Source organism: Crinia signifera, chromosome 12 (genome assembly GCF_055691185.1).
Source record: "Crinia signifera chromosome 12, ASM5569118v1, whole genome shotgun sequence".
NCBI classification, from domain to species: domain Eukaryota; kingdom Metazoa; phylum Chordata; class Amphibia; order Anura; family Myobatrachidae; genus Crinia; species Crinia signifera.
Genome location: NC_139228.1, coordinates 6,757,350 through 6,776,196, shown reverse-complemented (window position 1 = coordinate 6,776,196; position 18,847 = coordinate 6,757,350). Strand labels below are relative to the sequence as shown.

The following is an 18,847-nucleotide window of genomic DNA, read 5'->3' as shown; positions in this document are numbered from 1 at the left end:
CTGACAACGTAATATACCACAAGCAGTGTATATAGCACCGACACCACAATATACCACTGACAACGTAATATACCACCAGCAGTGTATATAGCACCGACACCACAATATACCACTGACAACATAATATACCACAAGCAGTGTATATAGCACCGACACCACAATATACCACTGACAACGTAATATACCACAAGCAGTGTATATAGCACCGACACCACAATATACCACTGACAACGTAATATGCCACCAGCAGTGTATATAGCACCGACACCACAATATACCACTGACAACGTAATATACCACAAGCAGTGTGTATAGCACCGACACAACAATATACCACTGACAACTTAATATACCACAAGCAGTGTATATAGCACCGACACCACAATATACCACTGACAACTTAATATACCACAAGCAGTGTATATAGCACCGACACCACAATATACCACTGACAACTTAATATACCACAAGCAGTGTATATAGCACCGACACCACAATATACCACTGACAACTTAATATACCACAAGCAGTGTATATAGCACCGACACCACAATATACCACTGACAATGTAATATACCACCAGCAGTGTATATAGCACCGACACCACAATATACCACTGACAACGTAATATACCACAAGCAGTGTATATAGCACCGACACCACAATATGCCACTGACAACGTAATATACCACAAGCAGTGTATATAGCACCGGCACCACAATATACCACTGACAACGTAATATACCACAAGCAGTGTATATAGCACCGACACCACAATATACCACTGACAACGTAATATAGCACCAGCAGTGTATATAGCACTGACACCACAATATACCACTGACAACTTAATATACCACAAGCAGTGTATATAGCACCGACACCACAATATACCACTGACAACGTAATATACGACAAGCAGTGTATATAGCACTGACACCACAATATACCACTGACACCACAATATAGCATCGGCACCACAATATACCACTGACAACGTAATATACCACCAGCAGTGTATATAGCACCGACACCACAATATACCACTGACAACGTAATTTACCACAAGCAGTGTATATAGCACCGACACCACAATATACCACTGACAACGTAATATACCACAAGCAGTGTATATAGCACCGACACCACAATATACCACTGACAACATAATATACCACCAGCAGTGTATATAGCACCGACACCACAATATACCACTGACACCACAATATAGCACCGGCACCACAATATACCAATGACAACGTAAAATACCACCAGCAGTGTATATAGCATCGACACCACAATATACCACTGACACCACAATATAGCACCGGCACCACAATATACCACTGACAACGTAATATAGCACCGACACCACAATATACCACTGACAACGTAATATACCACCAGCAGTGTATATAGCACCGACACCACAATATACCACTGACAACTTAATATACCACAAGCAGTGTATATAGCACCGACACCACAATATACCACTGACAACGTAATATACCACCAGCAGTGTATATAGCACCGACACCACAATATACCACTGACAACGTAATATACCACAAGCAGTGTATATAGCACCGACACCACAATATACCACTGACAACTTAATATACCACAAGCAGTGTATATAGCACCGACACCACAATATACCACTGACAACTTAATATACCACAAGCAGTGTATATAGCACCGACACCACAATATACCACTGACAATGTAATATACCACCAGCAGTGTATATAGCACCGACACCACAATATACCACTGACAACGTAATATACCACCAGCAGTGTATATAGCACCGACACCACAATATGCCACTGACAACGTAATATACCACAAGCAGTGTATATAGTACCGGCACCACAATATACCACTGACAACGTAATATACCACAAGCAGTGTACATAGCACCGACACCACAATATACCACTGACAACGTAATATACCACAAGCAGTGTATATAGCACCGGCACCACAATATACCACTGACAACGTAATATACCACAAGCAGTGTATATAGCACCGACACAACAATATACCACTGACACCACAATATAGCACCGGCACCACAATATACCACTGACAACGTAATATACCACCAGCAGTGTATATAGCACCGACACCACAATATACCACTGACAACGTAATATACCACAAGCAGTGTATATAGCACCGACACCACAATATACCACTGACAACGTAATATACCACAAGCAGTGTATATAGCACCGACACCACAATATACCACTGACAACGTAATATACCACCAGCAGTGTATATAGCACCGACACCACAATATACCACTGACAACGTAATATACCACCAGCAGTGTATATAGCACCGACACCACAATATACCACTGACAACGTAATATATCACCAGCAGTGTATATAGCACGACACCACAATATACCACTGACAACGTAATATACCACCAGCAGTGTATATAGCACCGACACCACAATATACCACTGACAACGTAATATACCACAAGCAGTATGAAAAACAAAAAAGTGTAGAAAAGTCCCAAGGCGCTTATCTGTCCTTGCAGCCACCGACCCAAATGGAGGAACACTCGGAACTCCTCACTGGCAAGTACTGTAGAACGAAGAAGGGTCTCGACGGCGCTGAACAGGTGTGTCCCTCGAAAAGTGGGTTGCTCGTGATGTAGGGCAAAAAGATATATGAAAAAACGTGTTAGATTATTCAAAAAGGAAAACGGGGTGTTGAAAGACCCTTAGTGGAGGGATTCGTACCCAAACTCACAGGATAGGAGTATAGTATAGGTGTATAAAGGTATCTTTATTTAAGGGGTCCACCCGTGCAGATAGAAAAATAACTGGAGTACCAAGGTAATGGAACAATGTCCAAGATGGCGTACCGTACTCACTGTATATACAGGAGCTCAACGTATATAAAGGTGTCTTTGGTCACACACAATACAAGATTATATCCAGAAATAGCAGATGCCTACCGTACTCACTATGTGGGTAGGTGGGATACACATATAAAGGTTTCTTTTGAATGCAGCCGGGTCTCTCAGATCTTTCTCAACCCCATCCCAGGGGTATATAGTATAAAAAAGAAAGGAGGACCGGTCTCAATAAAAAGATTTATTATTGGTACATCTGATATGTGGCCAATTGGCCAATAGCCACACACAGAAAGTCCAATGCAATAAAAACAAAGATAAAGGATAAAAAAACTCACTTCTCTGCCAACATGTTTCGGCTGTCACAGCAGCCTTTTTCAAGGTAGAGAGTGAGTGAACAGGCAGTGGTTTAAATAGGGTATGGAGAAAGCACTTCCGGGTTACTGGGGTAAACATTAGAAAATTGAAAAAAATCCAATAACATACGTAAATATGGTCCAATACTGTCGCTATAATAGCGGACAGACTGGGGGGACCTATCGTGAGACGTATGGTGTTAAGCAGACTATAAACGGTAATTTTTCCCCGCAGTGGAACGCATACTAGCGTGGGGCTTCCGCCATTTGGAACGCAAAAGCCGGAAGTATCGTATAGACCACGTACCTCCCGGCTAATGCAGTCACTCAATGCCTCCAAACAAACCTCCGGTCTGTGAAACGCACAGCCGGAAGTCAGAAGGTGCCTTGGCGTCAGGATGCAATACTATGTAACGCCAATATCTCTAATGGCCGGGTCATATAAGCCGATGCACAAAATAACACTTCCGGTCTGTGAAACGCACAGCCGGAAGTAAGATAACGCTATGGAGCAAAAATAATATACAATATATGATCAAGATAGCGCATCATAAAATTAACCAAAAAATAGAAATATAGTGACTGATTGAGCATCCTGCAGCAGTATGAATAGATAAAAATAAAAAAATATATAAATATCTATAAAAAATAAAAAAATATATATATATGTATAATAGGAAAAAGTTTTGGTTTGGACTAGGATAGCGACTTATTTGCACGTTTTAAGTAAACATGGGACAATAATTGTAATAAAAGTGAACAATTTATTTAACACAGAGAGATGAGATAAAAAATAAGGAATATAAAAATATATAAAAAGACAGAAAAGAAAAATATAAATATATCTAAAAAGATGTTATTTTGTGCATCGGCTTATATGACCCGGCCATTAGAGATATTGGCGTTACATAGTATTGCATCCTGACGCCAAGGCACCTTCTGACTTCCGGCTGTGCGTTTCACAGACCGGAGGTTTGTTTGGAGGCATTGAGTGACTGCATTAGCCGGGAGGTACGTGGTCTATACGATACTTCCGGCTTTTGCGTTCCAAATGGCGGAAGCCCCACGCTAGTATGCGTTCCACTGCGGGGAAAAATTACCGTTTATAGTCTGCTTAACACCATACGTCTCACGATAGGTCCCCCCAGTCTGTCCGCTATTATAGCGACAGTATTGGACCATATTTACGTATGTTATTGGATTTTTTTCAATTTTCTAATGTTTACCCCAGTAACCCGGAAGTGCTTTCTCCATACCCTATTTAAACCACTGCCTGTTCACTCACTCTCTACCTTGAAAAAGGCTGCTGTGACAGCCGAAACATGTTGGCAGAGAAGTGAGTTTTTTTATCCTTTATCTTTGTCTTTATTGCATTGGACTTTCTGTGTGTGGCTATTGGCCAATTGGCCACATATCAGATGTACCAATAATAAATCTTTTTATTGAGACCGGTCCTCCTTTCTTTTTTATACTATATACCCCTGGGATGGGGTTGAGAAAGATCTGAGAGACCCGGCTGCATTCAAAAGAAACCTTTATATGTGTATCCCACCTACCCACATAGTGAGTACGGTAGGCATCTGCTATTTCTGGATATAATCTTGTATTGTGTGTGACCAAAGACACCTTTATATACGTTGAGCTCCTGTATATACAGTGAGTACGGTACGCCATCTTGGACATTGTTCCATTACCTTGGTACTCCAGTTATTTTTCTATCTGCACGGGTGGACCCCTTAAATAAAGATACCTTTATACACCTATACTATACTCCTATCCTGTGAGTTTGGGTACGAATCCCTCCACTAAGGGTCTTTCAACACCCCGTTTTCCTTTTTGAATAATCTAACACGTTTTTTCATATATCTTTTTGCCCTACATCACGAGCAACCCACTTTTCGAGGGACACACCTGTTCAGCGCCGTCGAGACCCTTCTTCGTTCTACAATACCACAAGCAGTGTGTATATAGCACCGACACCACAATATACCACTGACAACGTAATATACCACCAGCAGTGTATATAGCACCGACACCACAATATACCACTGACAACGTAATATACCACCAGCAGTGTATATAGCACCGACACCACAATATACCACTGACAACCTAATATACCACAAGCATTGTATATAGCACCGACAGCACAATATACCACTGACAACCTAATATACCACAAGCAGTGTATATAGCACCGACACCACAATATACCACTGACAACGTAATATATCACCAGCAGTGTATATAGCACCGACACCACAATATACCACTGACAACGTAATATACCACCAGCAGTGTATATAGCACCGACACCACAATATACCACTGACAACGTAATATACCACAAGCAGTGTATATAGCACCGACATCACAATATACCACTGACAACGTAATATACCACCAGCAGTGTATATAGCACCGACACCACAATATACCACTGACAATGTAATATACCACCAGCAGTGTATATAGCACCGACACCACAATATACCACTGACAATGTAATATACCACCAGCAGTGTATATAGCACTGACAACGTAATATACCACCAGCAGTGTATATAGCACCGACACCACAATATACCACTAACAATGTAATATACCACCAGCAGTGTATATAGCACCGACACCACAATATACCACTGACAATGTAATATACCACCAGCAGTGTATATAGCACCGACACCACAATATACCACTGACAATGTAATATACCACCAGCAGTGTATATAGCACTGACAACGTAATATACCACCAGCAGTGTATATAGCACCGACACCACAATATACCACTGACAATGTAATATACCACCAGCAGTGTATATAGCACCGACACCACAATATACCACTGACAATGTAATATACCACCAGCAGTGTATATAGCACCGACACCACAATATACCACTGACAACGTAATATACCACCAGCAGTGTATATAGCACCGACACCACAATATACCACTGACAACGTAATATACCACAAGCAGTGTATATAGCACCGACACCACAATATACCACTGACAACGTAATATACCACCAGCAGTGTATATAGCACCGACACCACAATATACCACTGACAACGTAATATACCACCAGCAGTGTATATAGCACTGACAACGTAATATACCACCAGCAGTGTATATAGCACCGACACCACAATATACCACTGACAACGTAATATACCACCAGCAGTGTATATAGCACCGACACCACAATATACCACTGACAACGTAATATACCACAAGCAGTGTATATAGCACCGACACCACAATATACCACTGACAACGTAATATACCACCAGCAGTTTATATAGCACCGACACCACAATATACCAATGACAACGTAATATACCACCAGCAGTGTATATAGCACCGACACCACAATATACCACTGACAACTTAATATACCACCAGCAGTGTATATAGCACTGACACCACAATATACCACTGACACCACAATATAGCACCGGCACCACAATATACCACTGACAACTTAATATACCACAAGCAGTGTATATAGCACCGACACCACAATATACCACTGACAACGTAATATACCACCAGCAGTGTATATAGCACCGACACCACAATATACCACTGACACCACAATATAGCACCGGCACCACAATATATATTTTTATTTATTACCAGTTATTATATAGCGCACACATATTCCGCAGCACTGTACAGAGAATATTATTACCAGTTATAATATAGCGCGCACATATTCCGCAGCTCTGTACAGAGAATATTATTACCAGTTATTTATATATCGCACAGATATCCCGCAGCTCTGTACAGAGAATATTATTACCAGTTATTTATATATCGCACACATATTCCACAGCACTGTACAGAGATTATTATTACCAGTTATAATATAGCGCACACATATTCCGCAGCGCTGTACCGAGAATATTATTACCAGTTATTATATAGCGCACACATATTCCGCAGCGCTGTACAGAGAATATTATTACCAGTTATTATATAGCGCACACATATTCCGCAGCTCTGTACAGAGAATGTTATTACCAGTTATTTATATAGCGCACACATATTCCGCAGCGCTGTACAGAGAATAGTATTACCAGTTATTATATAGCACACACATATTCCGCATCGCTGTACAAAGACTATTATCACAAGTTATATTATATAGCGCACACATATTCCGCAGCGCTGTACAGAGAATATTATTACCAGTTATTATATAGCGCACACATATTCCGCAGCGCTGTACAGAGAATATTATTACCAGTTATTATATAGCGCACACATATTCCACAGCACTGTACAGAGACTATTATTACCAGTTATTATATAGCGCACACATATCCTGCAGCGCTGTACAGAGACTATTATTACCAGTTATTTATATAGCGCACACATATTCCGCAGCTCTGTACAGAGAATGTTATTACCAGTTATTTATGTAGCGCACACATATTCCGCAGCACTGTACAGAGAATAGTATTACCAGTTATTATATAGCACACACATATTCCGCATCGCTGTACAAAGACTATTATCACAAGTTATATTATATAGCGCACACATATTCCGCAGCGCTGTACAGAGATTATTATTACCAGTTATTATATAGCGCACACATATTCCACAGCGCTGTACAGAGAATATTATTACCTGTTATTTATATAGTGCACACATATTCCGCAGCGCTGTACAGATATTACCAGTTATTTATATAGCGCACACATATGCCGCAGCGCTGTACAGAGAATATTATTACCAATTATTTGTATAGCGCACACACATTCCACAGCGCTGTACAGATAATATTATTACCAGTTATTTATATAGCGCACACATATTCCGCAGCTTTGTACAGGGAATATTATTACCAGTTGTTTATATAGCGCACACATGTTCTGCAGCGCTGTACAGAGAATATTATTACCAGTTATTTATATCGCGCACACATATTCCGCAGCGCTGTACAGAGATTATTACGCACACATATTCCACAGCGCTGTACAGAGAATATTATTACCAGTTATTTATATAGTGTACACATATTCTGCAGCACTGTACAGAGAATATTATTACCAGTTATTTATATAGCGCACACATATTCCACAGCGCTGTACAGAGAATATTATTACCAGTTATATTATATAGCGCACACATACACCGCAACGCTGTACAGAGAATATTATTACCAGTTATTTATATAGCGCACACATATTCCGCAGCGCTGTACAGAAAATATTATTACCAGTTATTTATATAGCACGCACATATTCCGCAGCGCTGTACTGAGAATATTATTACCAGTTATTTATATAGCGCACACATATTCCGCAGCGCTGTACAGAGACTATTATTACCAGTTACTTATATAGTGCACACATATTCGGGAGCGCTGTACAGAGAATATTACCAGTTATTATATAGCGCACACATATTCCTTAGTGCTGTACAGAGAATATTATTACCAGTTATTTGTATAGCGCACACATATTCCGCAGCGCTGTACAGAGAATATTATTATTAGTTACTTATATAGTGCACACATATTCCGCAGCGCTGTACAGAGAATATTATTACCAGTTATTATATAGCGCACACATATTCCGCAGTGCTGTACAGAGAATATTATTACCAGTTATTTATATAGCGCACACATATTCCGCAGCGCTGTACAGAGACTATTATTACCAGTTATTTATATAGTGCACACATATTCCACAGTGCTGTACAGAGACTATTATTACCAGTTATTTATATAGTGCACACATATTCCACAGTGCTGTACAGAGACTATTATTACCAGTTATTTATATAGCGCACACATATTCCGCAGCACTGTACAGAGACTATTATTACCAGTTATTATATAGCGCACACATATTCCGCAGCACTGTACAGAGACTATTATTACCAGTTATTATATAGCGCACACATATTCCGCAGCGCTGTACAGAGAATAGTATTACCAGTTGTTTATATAGCGCACACATGTTCCGCAGCGCTGTACAGAGAATAGTATTACCAGTTATTAATATAGCGCACACATATTCCGCAGCGCTGTACCGAGAATAGTATTACCAGTTATTTATATAGCGCACACATATTCCGCAGCGCTGTACCGAGAATATTATTACCAGTTATTTATTTAGCGCACACATATTCCGCAGTGCTGTACCGAGACTATTATTACCAGTTATATTATATAGCACACACATATTCCGCAGCGCTGTACAGAGAATATTATTACTAGTTATTATATAGCGCACACATACACAGCAGCGCTGTACAGAGAATATTATTACCAGTTATTTATAAAGCGCACACATATTCCACAGCGCTGTACAGAGAATATTATTACCAGTTATATTATATAGCGCACACATACACCGCAACGCTGTACAGAGAATATTATTACCAGTTATTTATATAGCGCACACATATTCCGCAGCGCTGTACAGAAAATATTATTACCAGTTATTTATATAGCACGCACATATTCCGCAGCGCTGTACTGAGAATATTATTACCAGTTATTTATATAGCGCACACATATTCCGCAGCGCTGTACAGAGACTATTATTACCAGTTACTTATATAGTGCACACATATTCCGGAGCGCTGTACAGAGAATATTACCAGTTATTATATAGCGCACACATATTCCTCAGTGCTGTACAGAGAATATTATTACCAGTTATTTGTATAGCGCACACATATTCCGCAGCGCTGTACAGAGAATATTATTATTAGTTACTTATATAGTGCACACATATTCCGCAGCGCTGTACAGAGAATATTATTACCAGTTATTATATAGCGCACACATATTCCGCAGTGCTGTACAGAGAATATTATTACCAGTTATTTATATAGCGCACACATATTCCGCAGCGCTGTACAGAGACTATTATTACCAGTTATTTATATAGTGCACACATATTCCACAGTGCTGTACAGAGACTATTATTACCAGTTATTTATATAGCGCACACATATTCCGCAGGGCTGTACAGAGAATATTATTACCAGTTATTTATATAGCGCACACATATTCCGCAGTGCTGTACAGAGAATAATATTACCAGTTACTTATATAGTGCACACATATTCCGCAGCGCTGTACAGAGAATATTATTACCAGTTACTATATAGCGCACACATATTCCGCAGTGCTGTACAGAGAATATTATTACCAGTTATTATATAGCGCACACATATTCCGCAGCGCTGTACAGAGAATATTATTACCAGTTATTTATATAGCGCACACATATTCCGCAGCTCTGTACAGAGAATGTTATTACCAGTTATTTATTTAGCGCACACATATTCCGCAGCGCTTTACAGAGAATAGTTGAACATTTACATCAGTCCCTGCCCCAGTGAAGCTTACAATCTATGTTTCCCTACCACATATATACATGCACACACAGACATTCTAGGGTTAATTTTGTTGGGAGCCAATTAGCCTACCAGTATATTTTTGGCCTGTGGGAGGAAACCGGAGTACCCGGAGGAAACCCACGCAAGTACGGGGAGAATATACAAACTCTGCACAGTTAATAAAATATAAAGTACATTAGCCATACCTCCCAACTGTCCCATTTACCGCAGGAACGTCTCTGTTTTTGGGGACGTTCCCGTGTCCTGCCCGGGGTCAGCAGTGTCTCATGGTGGGGGGGAGGGGAGCTCTGCAGTTGGGAGTCCTAACTGTCGCCGTGAATAGACGCTGTGAGAGTACCTCACAGCAGTGAAACAGGGGGCGTGGACACGCAGGAGCCGCACGTATATGAGTTTGAAAAAACTCAGGAGCCCGAGGTGTGCTCCCTACCACCAGTGCTGTGCCTAAACACGTGCAAAGGGGGCCGTGCGTTCGAGGTGGGTCCATCTCCCGAAGGAGATAGGGCCCCGTTTTTCCCCTAACCCCTCTCAACCATAAGGCCGAAGAGGGGAAAATAGGGAACGGTGGGTCCTCTTCGCCGAAGCTTAGAGAGACCCTCATTCCTCAACCCCCGGAAGGGTTAGGACGGTGGGTCCTCCGCACCCGAAGGTTTGGAGAGACCCTCGGTAGACTTCCCTCCGCGTTGCGGCTCGGGGTCGTCCTCGGGGGGCACGAAGCTCTCCCCAAAAGGCGAGAGCTTCGGCACATTGGGGAAATGGAAGGCCCGAAAGGGTCGACCACACAACCCAAAAAAAGTGACAAACTACAAAAAACAAGGAACGTGAAAAGTGACAAACGTGAGAGGGGGAAGAGAAATAAATAATAAAGGACCCTAGCCAGAAGGCCAGGGTGGGGGTGTGAAAAATTGTCCTACCCCATCCAAAAGGATGAGGTACCCCACAGCAGTGAAACAGGGGGCGTGGACACGCAGGAGCCGCACGTATATGCCACACCCCTTTTGTTAGCCCAAGCCCCCAAATTTTTCAGCGCATGTTACATCATCCCCCCTGCAGTGCATATGGTTTTGTCCATTTGAGAAGGAATTTGCCTTTGCGAGGGAACCAGAATAATGGCCATACTGCATGAATTGCAGTGTAATAATAAAGCAGCAAGTATTTACCTTGCACAGAAGCAAAATAACCCACCCAAATCTCTCTTTGCACATCTAACATCTCCCCCCTGCAGTGCAGCATGGTTTTGTTCATCTGCATAAATTGCAGCCTTGCTACCAGGTGTGAACAGGCTCCAAGTCAGAGATTTTGTGTATACACAGTCTGCCCACACATCCGCCATTGTTATACGTCTACGATCCTCTGGGCTGCAGAGCTTACAGTCTGATCCTGTATAAAATCAGTGTGGGGGGGATGTCCCCCTATTTCTGAAGCAATGATATCAGCTTCAGCTTACTCTCACCCCGGCAACACAATCCGTGTCAGGAATGTCTTTCATATGGAAAACTCAGAACAATAGCTGACTTCTGGGAACGGGATACTAATTATCACCCCATTCTCGTCCCTGCCAGGGGTGAGGTCATAGCTACCATCCCCCTACACAGCTGCCAGGGCTTATGTCATACTAGCCATAGATATATAGATATGAAGTTGTTCTCTCCTCTTTGCCATATACAATCTTACTGCCAGCCCAAGTCATTGATGTCATAGGTCATCATGGTGTGCAGAGTGTGGGATAATGGTGTGTGGTGATTCCTCTCCTCAGGATCACCCCCCCCCCCCAGCATCACATTATACCCCTATGGTGTGCAGGGAGAGGGATAATGGTGTGTGGTGATCCCTCTCCTCAGGGCCACCCCCAGCATCACATTATACCCCTATGGTGTGCAGGGAGAGGTATAATAATGTGTGTGGTGATCCCTCTCATCGGGTCACCTCCAGCATCACATTATACCTGTATGGTGTGCAGGGAGTGGGATAATGGTGTGTGGTGATCCCTCTCCTCAGGATCAGCCCCCCCCCCCCCCCCCCCCCCCCCGCATCACATAATACCCCTATGGTGTGCAGGGAGAGGGATAATGGTGTGTGGTGATCCCTCGCCTCAGGGTCATCCCCAGCATCACATTATACCCCTATGGTGTGCAGGGAGAGGGATAATGGTGTGTGGTGATCCCTCTCCTCAGGGCCACCCCCAGCATCACATTATACCCCTATGGTGTGCAGGGAGAGGTATAATAATGTGTGTGGTGATCCCTCTCATCGGGTCACCTCCAGCATCACATTATACCTGTATGGTGTGCAGGGAGTGGGATAATGGTGTGTGGTGATCCCTCTCCTCAGGATCAGCCCCCCCCCCCCCCCCCCCAGCATCACATAATACCCCTATGGTGTGCAGGGAGAGGGATAATGGTGTGTGGTGATCCCTCTCCTCAGGGTCACCCCCAGCATCACATTATACCCCTATGGTGTGCAGGGAGAGGGATAATGGTGTGTGGCGATCCCTCTCCTCAGGGTCACCCCCAGTATTACATTATACCCCTATGATGTGCAGGGAGATGGATAATGGTGTGTGGTGATCTCTCTCCTCAGGGTGAAGCTGTATGAGGGAGTGGACCTGGTGGCTGATTCCGGGGTGGTGATTGATACCACCATGCGTGGAGGACGTCTTGGAGTTTTCTGCTTCTCTCAGGAAAACATTATCTGGTCCAACTTGCAATACAGATGTAACGGTGAGTGTGAGCAGAGGTACTGTAACAGTGAGTGTGAGTCATGTAATGGTGTTTGTGTGTGTGTGTGTGTGTGTGTGTGGGGGGGGGGGGAACAAAGTGATGTAATAAGTGTGTAATCAGTGTGAGTTGGGTAATATTTGGTGTGAGTGAGGGTAACAGCGAGTGATGGTGTTGTTAGTGTGATCCTCATATACTCCGGATCATAGAGAGCTGTGCCATCAGGCATGGGGTAATGCAGCTTTCACTAGCCATTAGCAACTGAAGGACTTGGGGGTCCCCAGTGGAAACAATTAAGTAGAAAATCTGGAATTTGCCGAAAGACATGTGAAGTGGCCACCGGTCCTGGAAGAGATGACATTAGCCTCATGTTGGCATAATGATGGAGCACCTAGTACCATGGCAGTAGGCACGCCAACACATAATTGGAGATTGCCAGGTCATGTTGAAGATCATGGGTCTTACAACAAGGCAATGTTGCTATATACATAAACAATAATAATAATAAAAATAATAATAATAATAAAAAAGACTCATCCAATAATGTTTCAAGAAGAGACCATGGGCTGTTCAAAATAGCAGCAATGAGGACACAGATACATCCTGTAACCTGAGAAGACATCTAGAGACAATAGATGGAGTAGGCCCACTCCAAATCTGAGAGTGGTTTGCATGAGGAAAGAGGGCCAAAGAGCCAGTACAGGTAGATGTTCTGGAGATCCATCCGTGGCTGTAGGCCAGTACAGGTAGATGTTCTGGAGATCCATCCGTGTCTGTAGGAGGCAAGTACAGGTAGATGTGCTGGAGATATATCCGTGTCTGTAGGAGGCCAGTAGAGGTAGATGTTCTAGAGATCCATCCGTGGCTGTAGGAGGCCAGTACAGGTAGATGTTCTGGAGATCTATCCGTAGCTGTAGGAGGCCAGTACGGGTAGATGTTCTAGAGATACATCCGTGGCTGTAGGAGGCCAGTACAGGTAGATGTTCTGGAGATCCATCCGTGGCTGTAGGAGGCCAGTACAGGTAGATGTTCTGGAGATCCATCCGTGGCTGTAGGAGGCCAGTACAGGTAGATGTTCTGGAGATCCATCCGTGGCTGTAGGAGGCCAGTACAGGTAGATGTTCTGGAGATCCATCCGTGGCTGTAGGAGGCCAGTACAGGTAGATGTTCTGGAGATTCATCCGTGGCTGTAGGAGGCCAGTACAGGTAGATGTTTTGGAGATCCATCCGTGGCTGTAGGAGGCAAGTACAGGTAGATGTTCTGGAGATCCATCTGTGGCTGTAGGAGGCAGTAGACAACAGTTATTGATAAAAAATCTCTGTATTGCAAATACAGTACTCATGGCGTCAATAATTTGGCCACAATTGGGCAGTACTGGTATTAAGGTCACTGTTAGTGCTACGGTGTAATGGGGAGTGTGAGAAAGTGTGACAATGAGCGTTCCTTTCTATTCTCATGTACTCACTAGCTGTTCTACCCTACAGACACAATTCCCGAAGACTTTGAGCCTTACAGACGTATTCTCCTGGAGACAAGGGACTAGGACCCTAAGATGTCACAGGTCCAGCGCTTACATCTAACATTCCAGGGTCTGTAGAAGTCAGCACAACAGCTCCACAGGATTGCCCATGTGTGGAGATGGTAGGCCTCAAACCAAAGTAGAACATCTGCAGCCCTCTCTGGGTCCAGCCAGCGTGGTCAATAGCAAGGGACTATCACAAGGAAATTGTATCATCATGGGATGAAAATTCTCCATCTCAGGTGACACGGTTGCTTACCGGGAGCATTGTCCTTGTTCGGTGTTGTGGGAAAAGAAGAGTGGTATAACAGTAAGTGACAGCATACAGATGGTCATCATGTCTCCCCATACCATATCCCTGGAACTGCTCATAAAGTACAAGAGGTTTTCTAATGTCGTCTCTGTGCTTTCTCGCTGGTGCTCTGATCTCCATTTGTGTGGGTGCCTCTGATCTCCATTCGTGTGGGTGCCTCTGATCTCCATTCTGGTGGGGACCTGTGATCTGCATTCTGGGGGGGACTGTGAGCTCCATTTTGGAGTGGGCTCTGATCTCCATTCTGGTGGGCGCCTGTGGCGGGGGGTACTGATCTTCATTCTGGTGTGGTTATGGTGAGGAGTCATAAACTCACCTGGTGAGAAATAATACCTGCTTATAGGAGGTATAGGATGATGTGGTGAGGAATAATAGGATGACACGGTGAGATATAACACCCGTGTATAGGAGGTATAGGATGACACGGTGAGATATAACATCCGTGTATAGGATGACACGGTGAGCTATAACACCCGTGTATAGGAGGTATAGGATGACACGGTGAGCTATAACACCCGCGTATAGGAGGTATAGGATGATGTGGTGAGGAATAATACCTGTGTATAGGATGACACGGTGAGATATAACACCCGTGTATAGGATGACACGGTGAGCTATAACACCCGCGTATAGGATGACATGGTGAGATATAACACCCACGTATAGGAGGTATAGGATGACACCGTAAGATATAACACCCGTGCATAGGAGGTATAGGATGTCACGGTGAGATATAACACCCGCGCATAGGAGGTATAGGATGACACGGTGAGATATAACACCCGTGTATAGGATGACACAGTGAGATATAACACCCGTGTATAGGAGGTATAGGATGACACGGTGAGATATAACACCCGTGTATAGGAGGTATAGGATGACACGGTGAGATATAACACCTGCATATAGGAGGTATAGGATGACACGGTGAGATATAACACCCGCGCATAGGAGGTATAGGATGACACGGTGAGCTATAACACCCGCGTATAGGAGGTATAGGATGACACGGTAAGATATAAAACCCGTGCATAGGAGGTATAGGATGACACAGTGAGCTATAACAACCCGTGCATAGGAGGTATAGGATGACACGGTGAGCTATAACACCCGCGTATAGGAGGTATAGGATGACATGGTAAGATATAACACCCATGTATAGGATAGTGCGATGAGATATAATACCTGTGGTAATACACGGGGGTTGAGAGGACACTGGTGGGAGGTGCTGGAGGGATTGAGGGAAAGGGGACACTGACAAGTGCACCTCCTTCTCTTGGTCACAGCCACTTACAGAGAAAGAGTAGACGGACACTGCTGGTGATAGGCTGTTAGCCCCATCTGTCACTTTCTGACTCCGCCCAGCGTTATACACACAGAGTGACAGATCTGGCTAAATATATAAGAGATTACAAATTCCAAAACTCACAGGATTGCAGGGAGATATATTGGCGGGTGCCCTCCTAAGGTGCACCCGCAGGATGCCGATGTCCTAAGATACTTGCGGGGTGAGGTGGCACTACAGTCATATAAAAAATACTGAAAGCCAAATCTTGGTAGACAACATTTCAGCGCCTTTTATGTGGTCACCTACTATACCTGCGTATAGGAGGTATAGGATGATGTGGTGAGATATAACATCTGTGTATAGGATGATGTGGTGAGATATAACACCTGTGTATAGGAGGTATAGGATGATGTGGTGAGATATAACACCTGCGTATAGGAGGTATAGGATGATGTGGTGAGATATAACACCCGTGTATAGGAGGTATAGGATGACACGGTGAGATATAACACCCGTGTATAGGATGATACGGTGAGATACTGTATAACACCTGCATATAGGAGGTATAGGATGACACGGTGAGATATAACACCCGCGTATAGGAGGTATAGGATGACACGGTGAGATATAACACCCACGTAAAGGATGACACAGTGAGATATAACACCTACGTATAGGATGACACAGTGAGATATAACACCTGCGTATAGGAGGTATATGATGACACAGTGAGATATAACACCCACGTATAGGATGACACAGTGAGATATAACACCCGCGTATAGGATGACACAGTGAGATTTAACACCCACGTATAGGAGGTATAGGATGACACGGTGAGATATAACACCCGCGTATAGGAGGTATAGGATGACACAGTGAGATATAACACCCACGTATAGGAGGCATAGGATGACATGGTGAGATATAACACCCACGTATAGGAGGTATAGGATGACACGGTGAGATATAACACCCGCGTATAGGATGACACAGTGAGATATAACACCTACGTATAGAATGACACGGTGAGATATAACACCCGCGTATAGGAGGTATAGGATGACATGGTGAGATATCACACCCGCGTATAGGAGGTATAGGATGACACGGTGAGATATAACACCTACGTATAGGAGGTATAGGATGACGCGGTGAGATATAACACCCGCGTATAGGATGACATGGTGAGATATAACACCCGCATATAGGATGACACGGTGAGATATAACACCTGCATATAGGAGGTATAGGATGACACGGTGAGATATACCATCCGTGTATAGGAGGTATAGGATGACACGGTGAGATATAACACCTGCATATAGGAGGTATAGGATGACACGGTGAGATATAACACCTGCATATAGGAGGTATAGGATGACACGGTGAGATATAACACCTGCATATAGGAGGTATAGGATGACATACAGTACTGTTTATTTCTGTGGATTTTGCATTTGTCTTCATCATATCATTAAGAAAGTAACACAATAATAATAATATCAGTTTGCTGCGTAGCCCGGTGGTTAATGTTTGTTCCCTGTACTGGCAATGCTGGGGAGTCCCATAGTTCATAGTTTTACTGTTTAGTTCTGTGGACTTTGGCTCCATGATAACATTAAGGAATGAACTTATCAGTGTCAGTCGGCTGCGTAGCTTGGTGGTGAAGTACCTGTTCTCCTTACTGGCAGTGAGGGTGAGTCCGCTGGTTCGAGTCCTTTGTACATCACTATTGAATGCTGTGGATTTTGCCTTTGTCTCCATAATATAATTAAGAGATGAACACATTAGTATACGTTGGCTGCGTAGCTGAGTGGTTAAGTGTCCGCTTGTGTTATTGGTGAGTCCGCTGGTTCGAATCCCATGCGTATTACATTATAGTTCTGTGGATCTTGGCTCCATGACAACATTAAAGAACGAACGTGTCAGCGTCGTTTGGCTGCATAGCCCAATGGTTAGTGTTGGGTCCCTGTACTGGCAGTGATAAGAGTCCACCGGTTCGACTCTAATGCTGAGGATTTAGCATTTGTCTCCATGATTTTATTAAGAAATGAACATGTTATTACTAGTTGGCTGCGTGGCTCGGTGGTTAATTGCGTCCTCTCATTACTGGCAATGATCATCAATGTTCACAATAATAACAGAAAACACTTTATAACTTACCATGGGATTCGGATCCAGTCTATATTTCACTGCAGGGTTGGTGAATTTTGCACTGGGTGAGATTATATCATTGAGATACTAACAACTTGTCAATTATGGGATGCGTAGCCCAATGGTTAGTAACTGACAATGATGGTGAGTCCCCTGGTTTGAATCCCATATACTGTAAGTTACTATTTAGTTCTGTGGATTTTACACCGGCCTAG

At 43.3% G+C, this 18,847-nt stretch overlaps 1 protein-coding gene across 7 annotated transcripts in view; it reads left to right on the top strand.

Moving 5' to 3' along the window:
* Nucleotides 1-15,282, top strand: part of THBS3 (thrombospondin 3) — a 90,884-nt gene extending 75,602 nt beyond the window's left edge. For 6 of the 7 annotated variants that reach the window (XM_083167702.1, XM_083167704.1, XM_083167701.1 and 3 more), the window contains 2 exons: nt 13,218-13,357; nt 14,840-15,282. In XM_083167702.1, coding sequence (XP_083023828.1) covers nt 13,218-13,357; nt 14,840-14,898 — 199 coding nt within the window. In that variant the 3' untranslated portion in view covers nt 14,899-15,282. The remainder of the gene's footprint in view (nt 1-13,217; nt 13,358-14,839) is intronic. The other variant, XM_083167707.1, reaches the window with a different exon arrangement.
* The last annotated feature ends 3,565 nt before the right edge of the window (nt 15,283-18,847 follow it).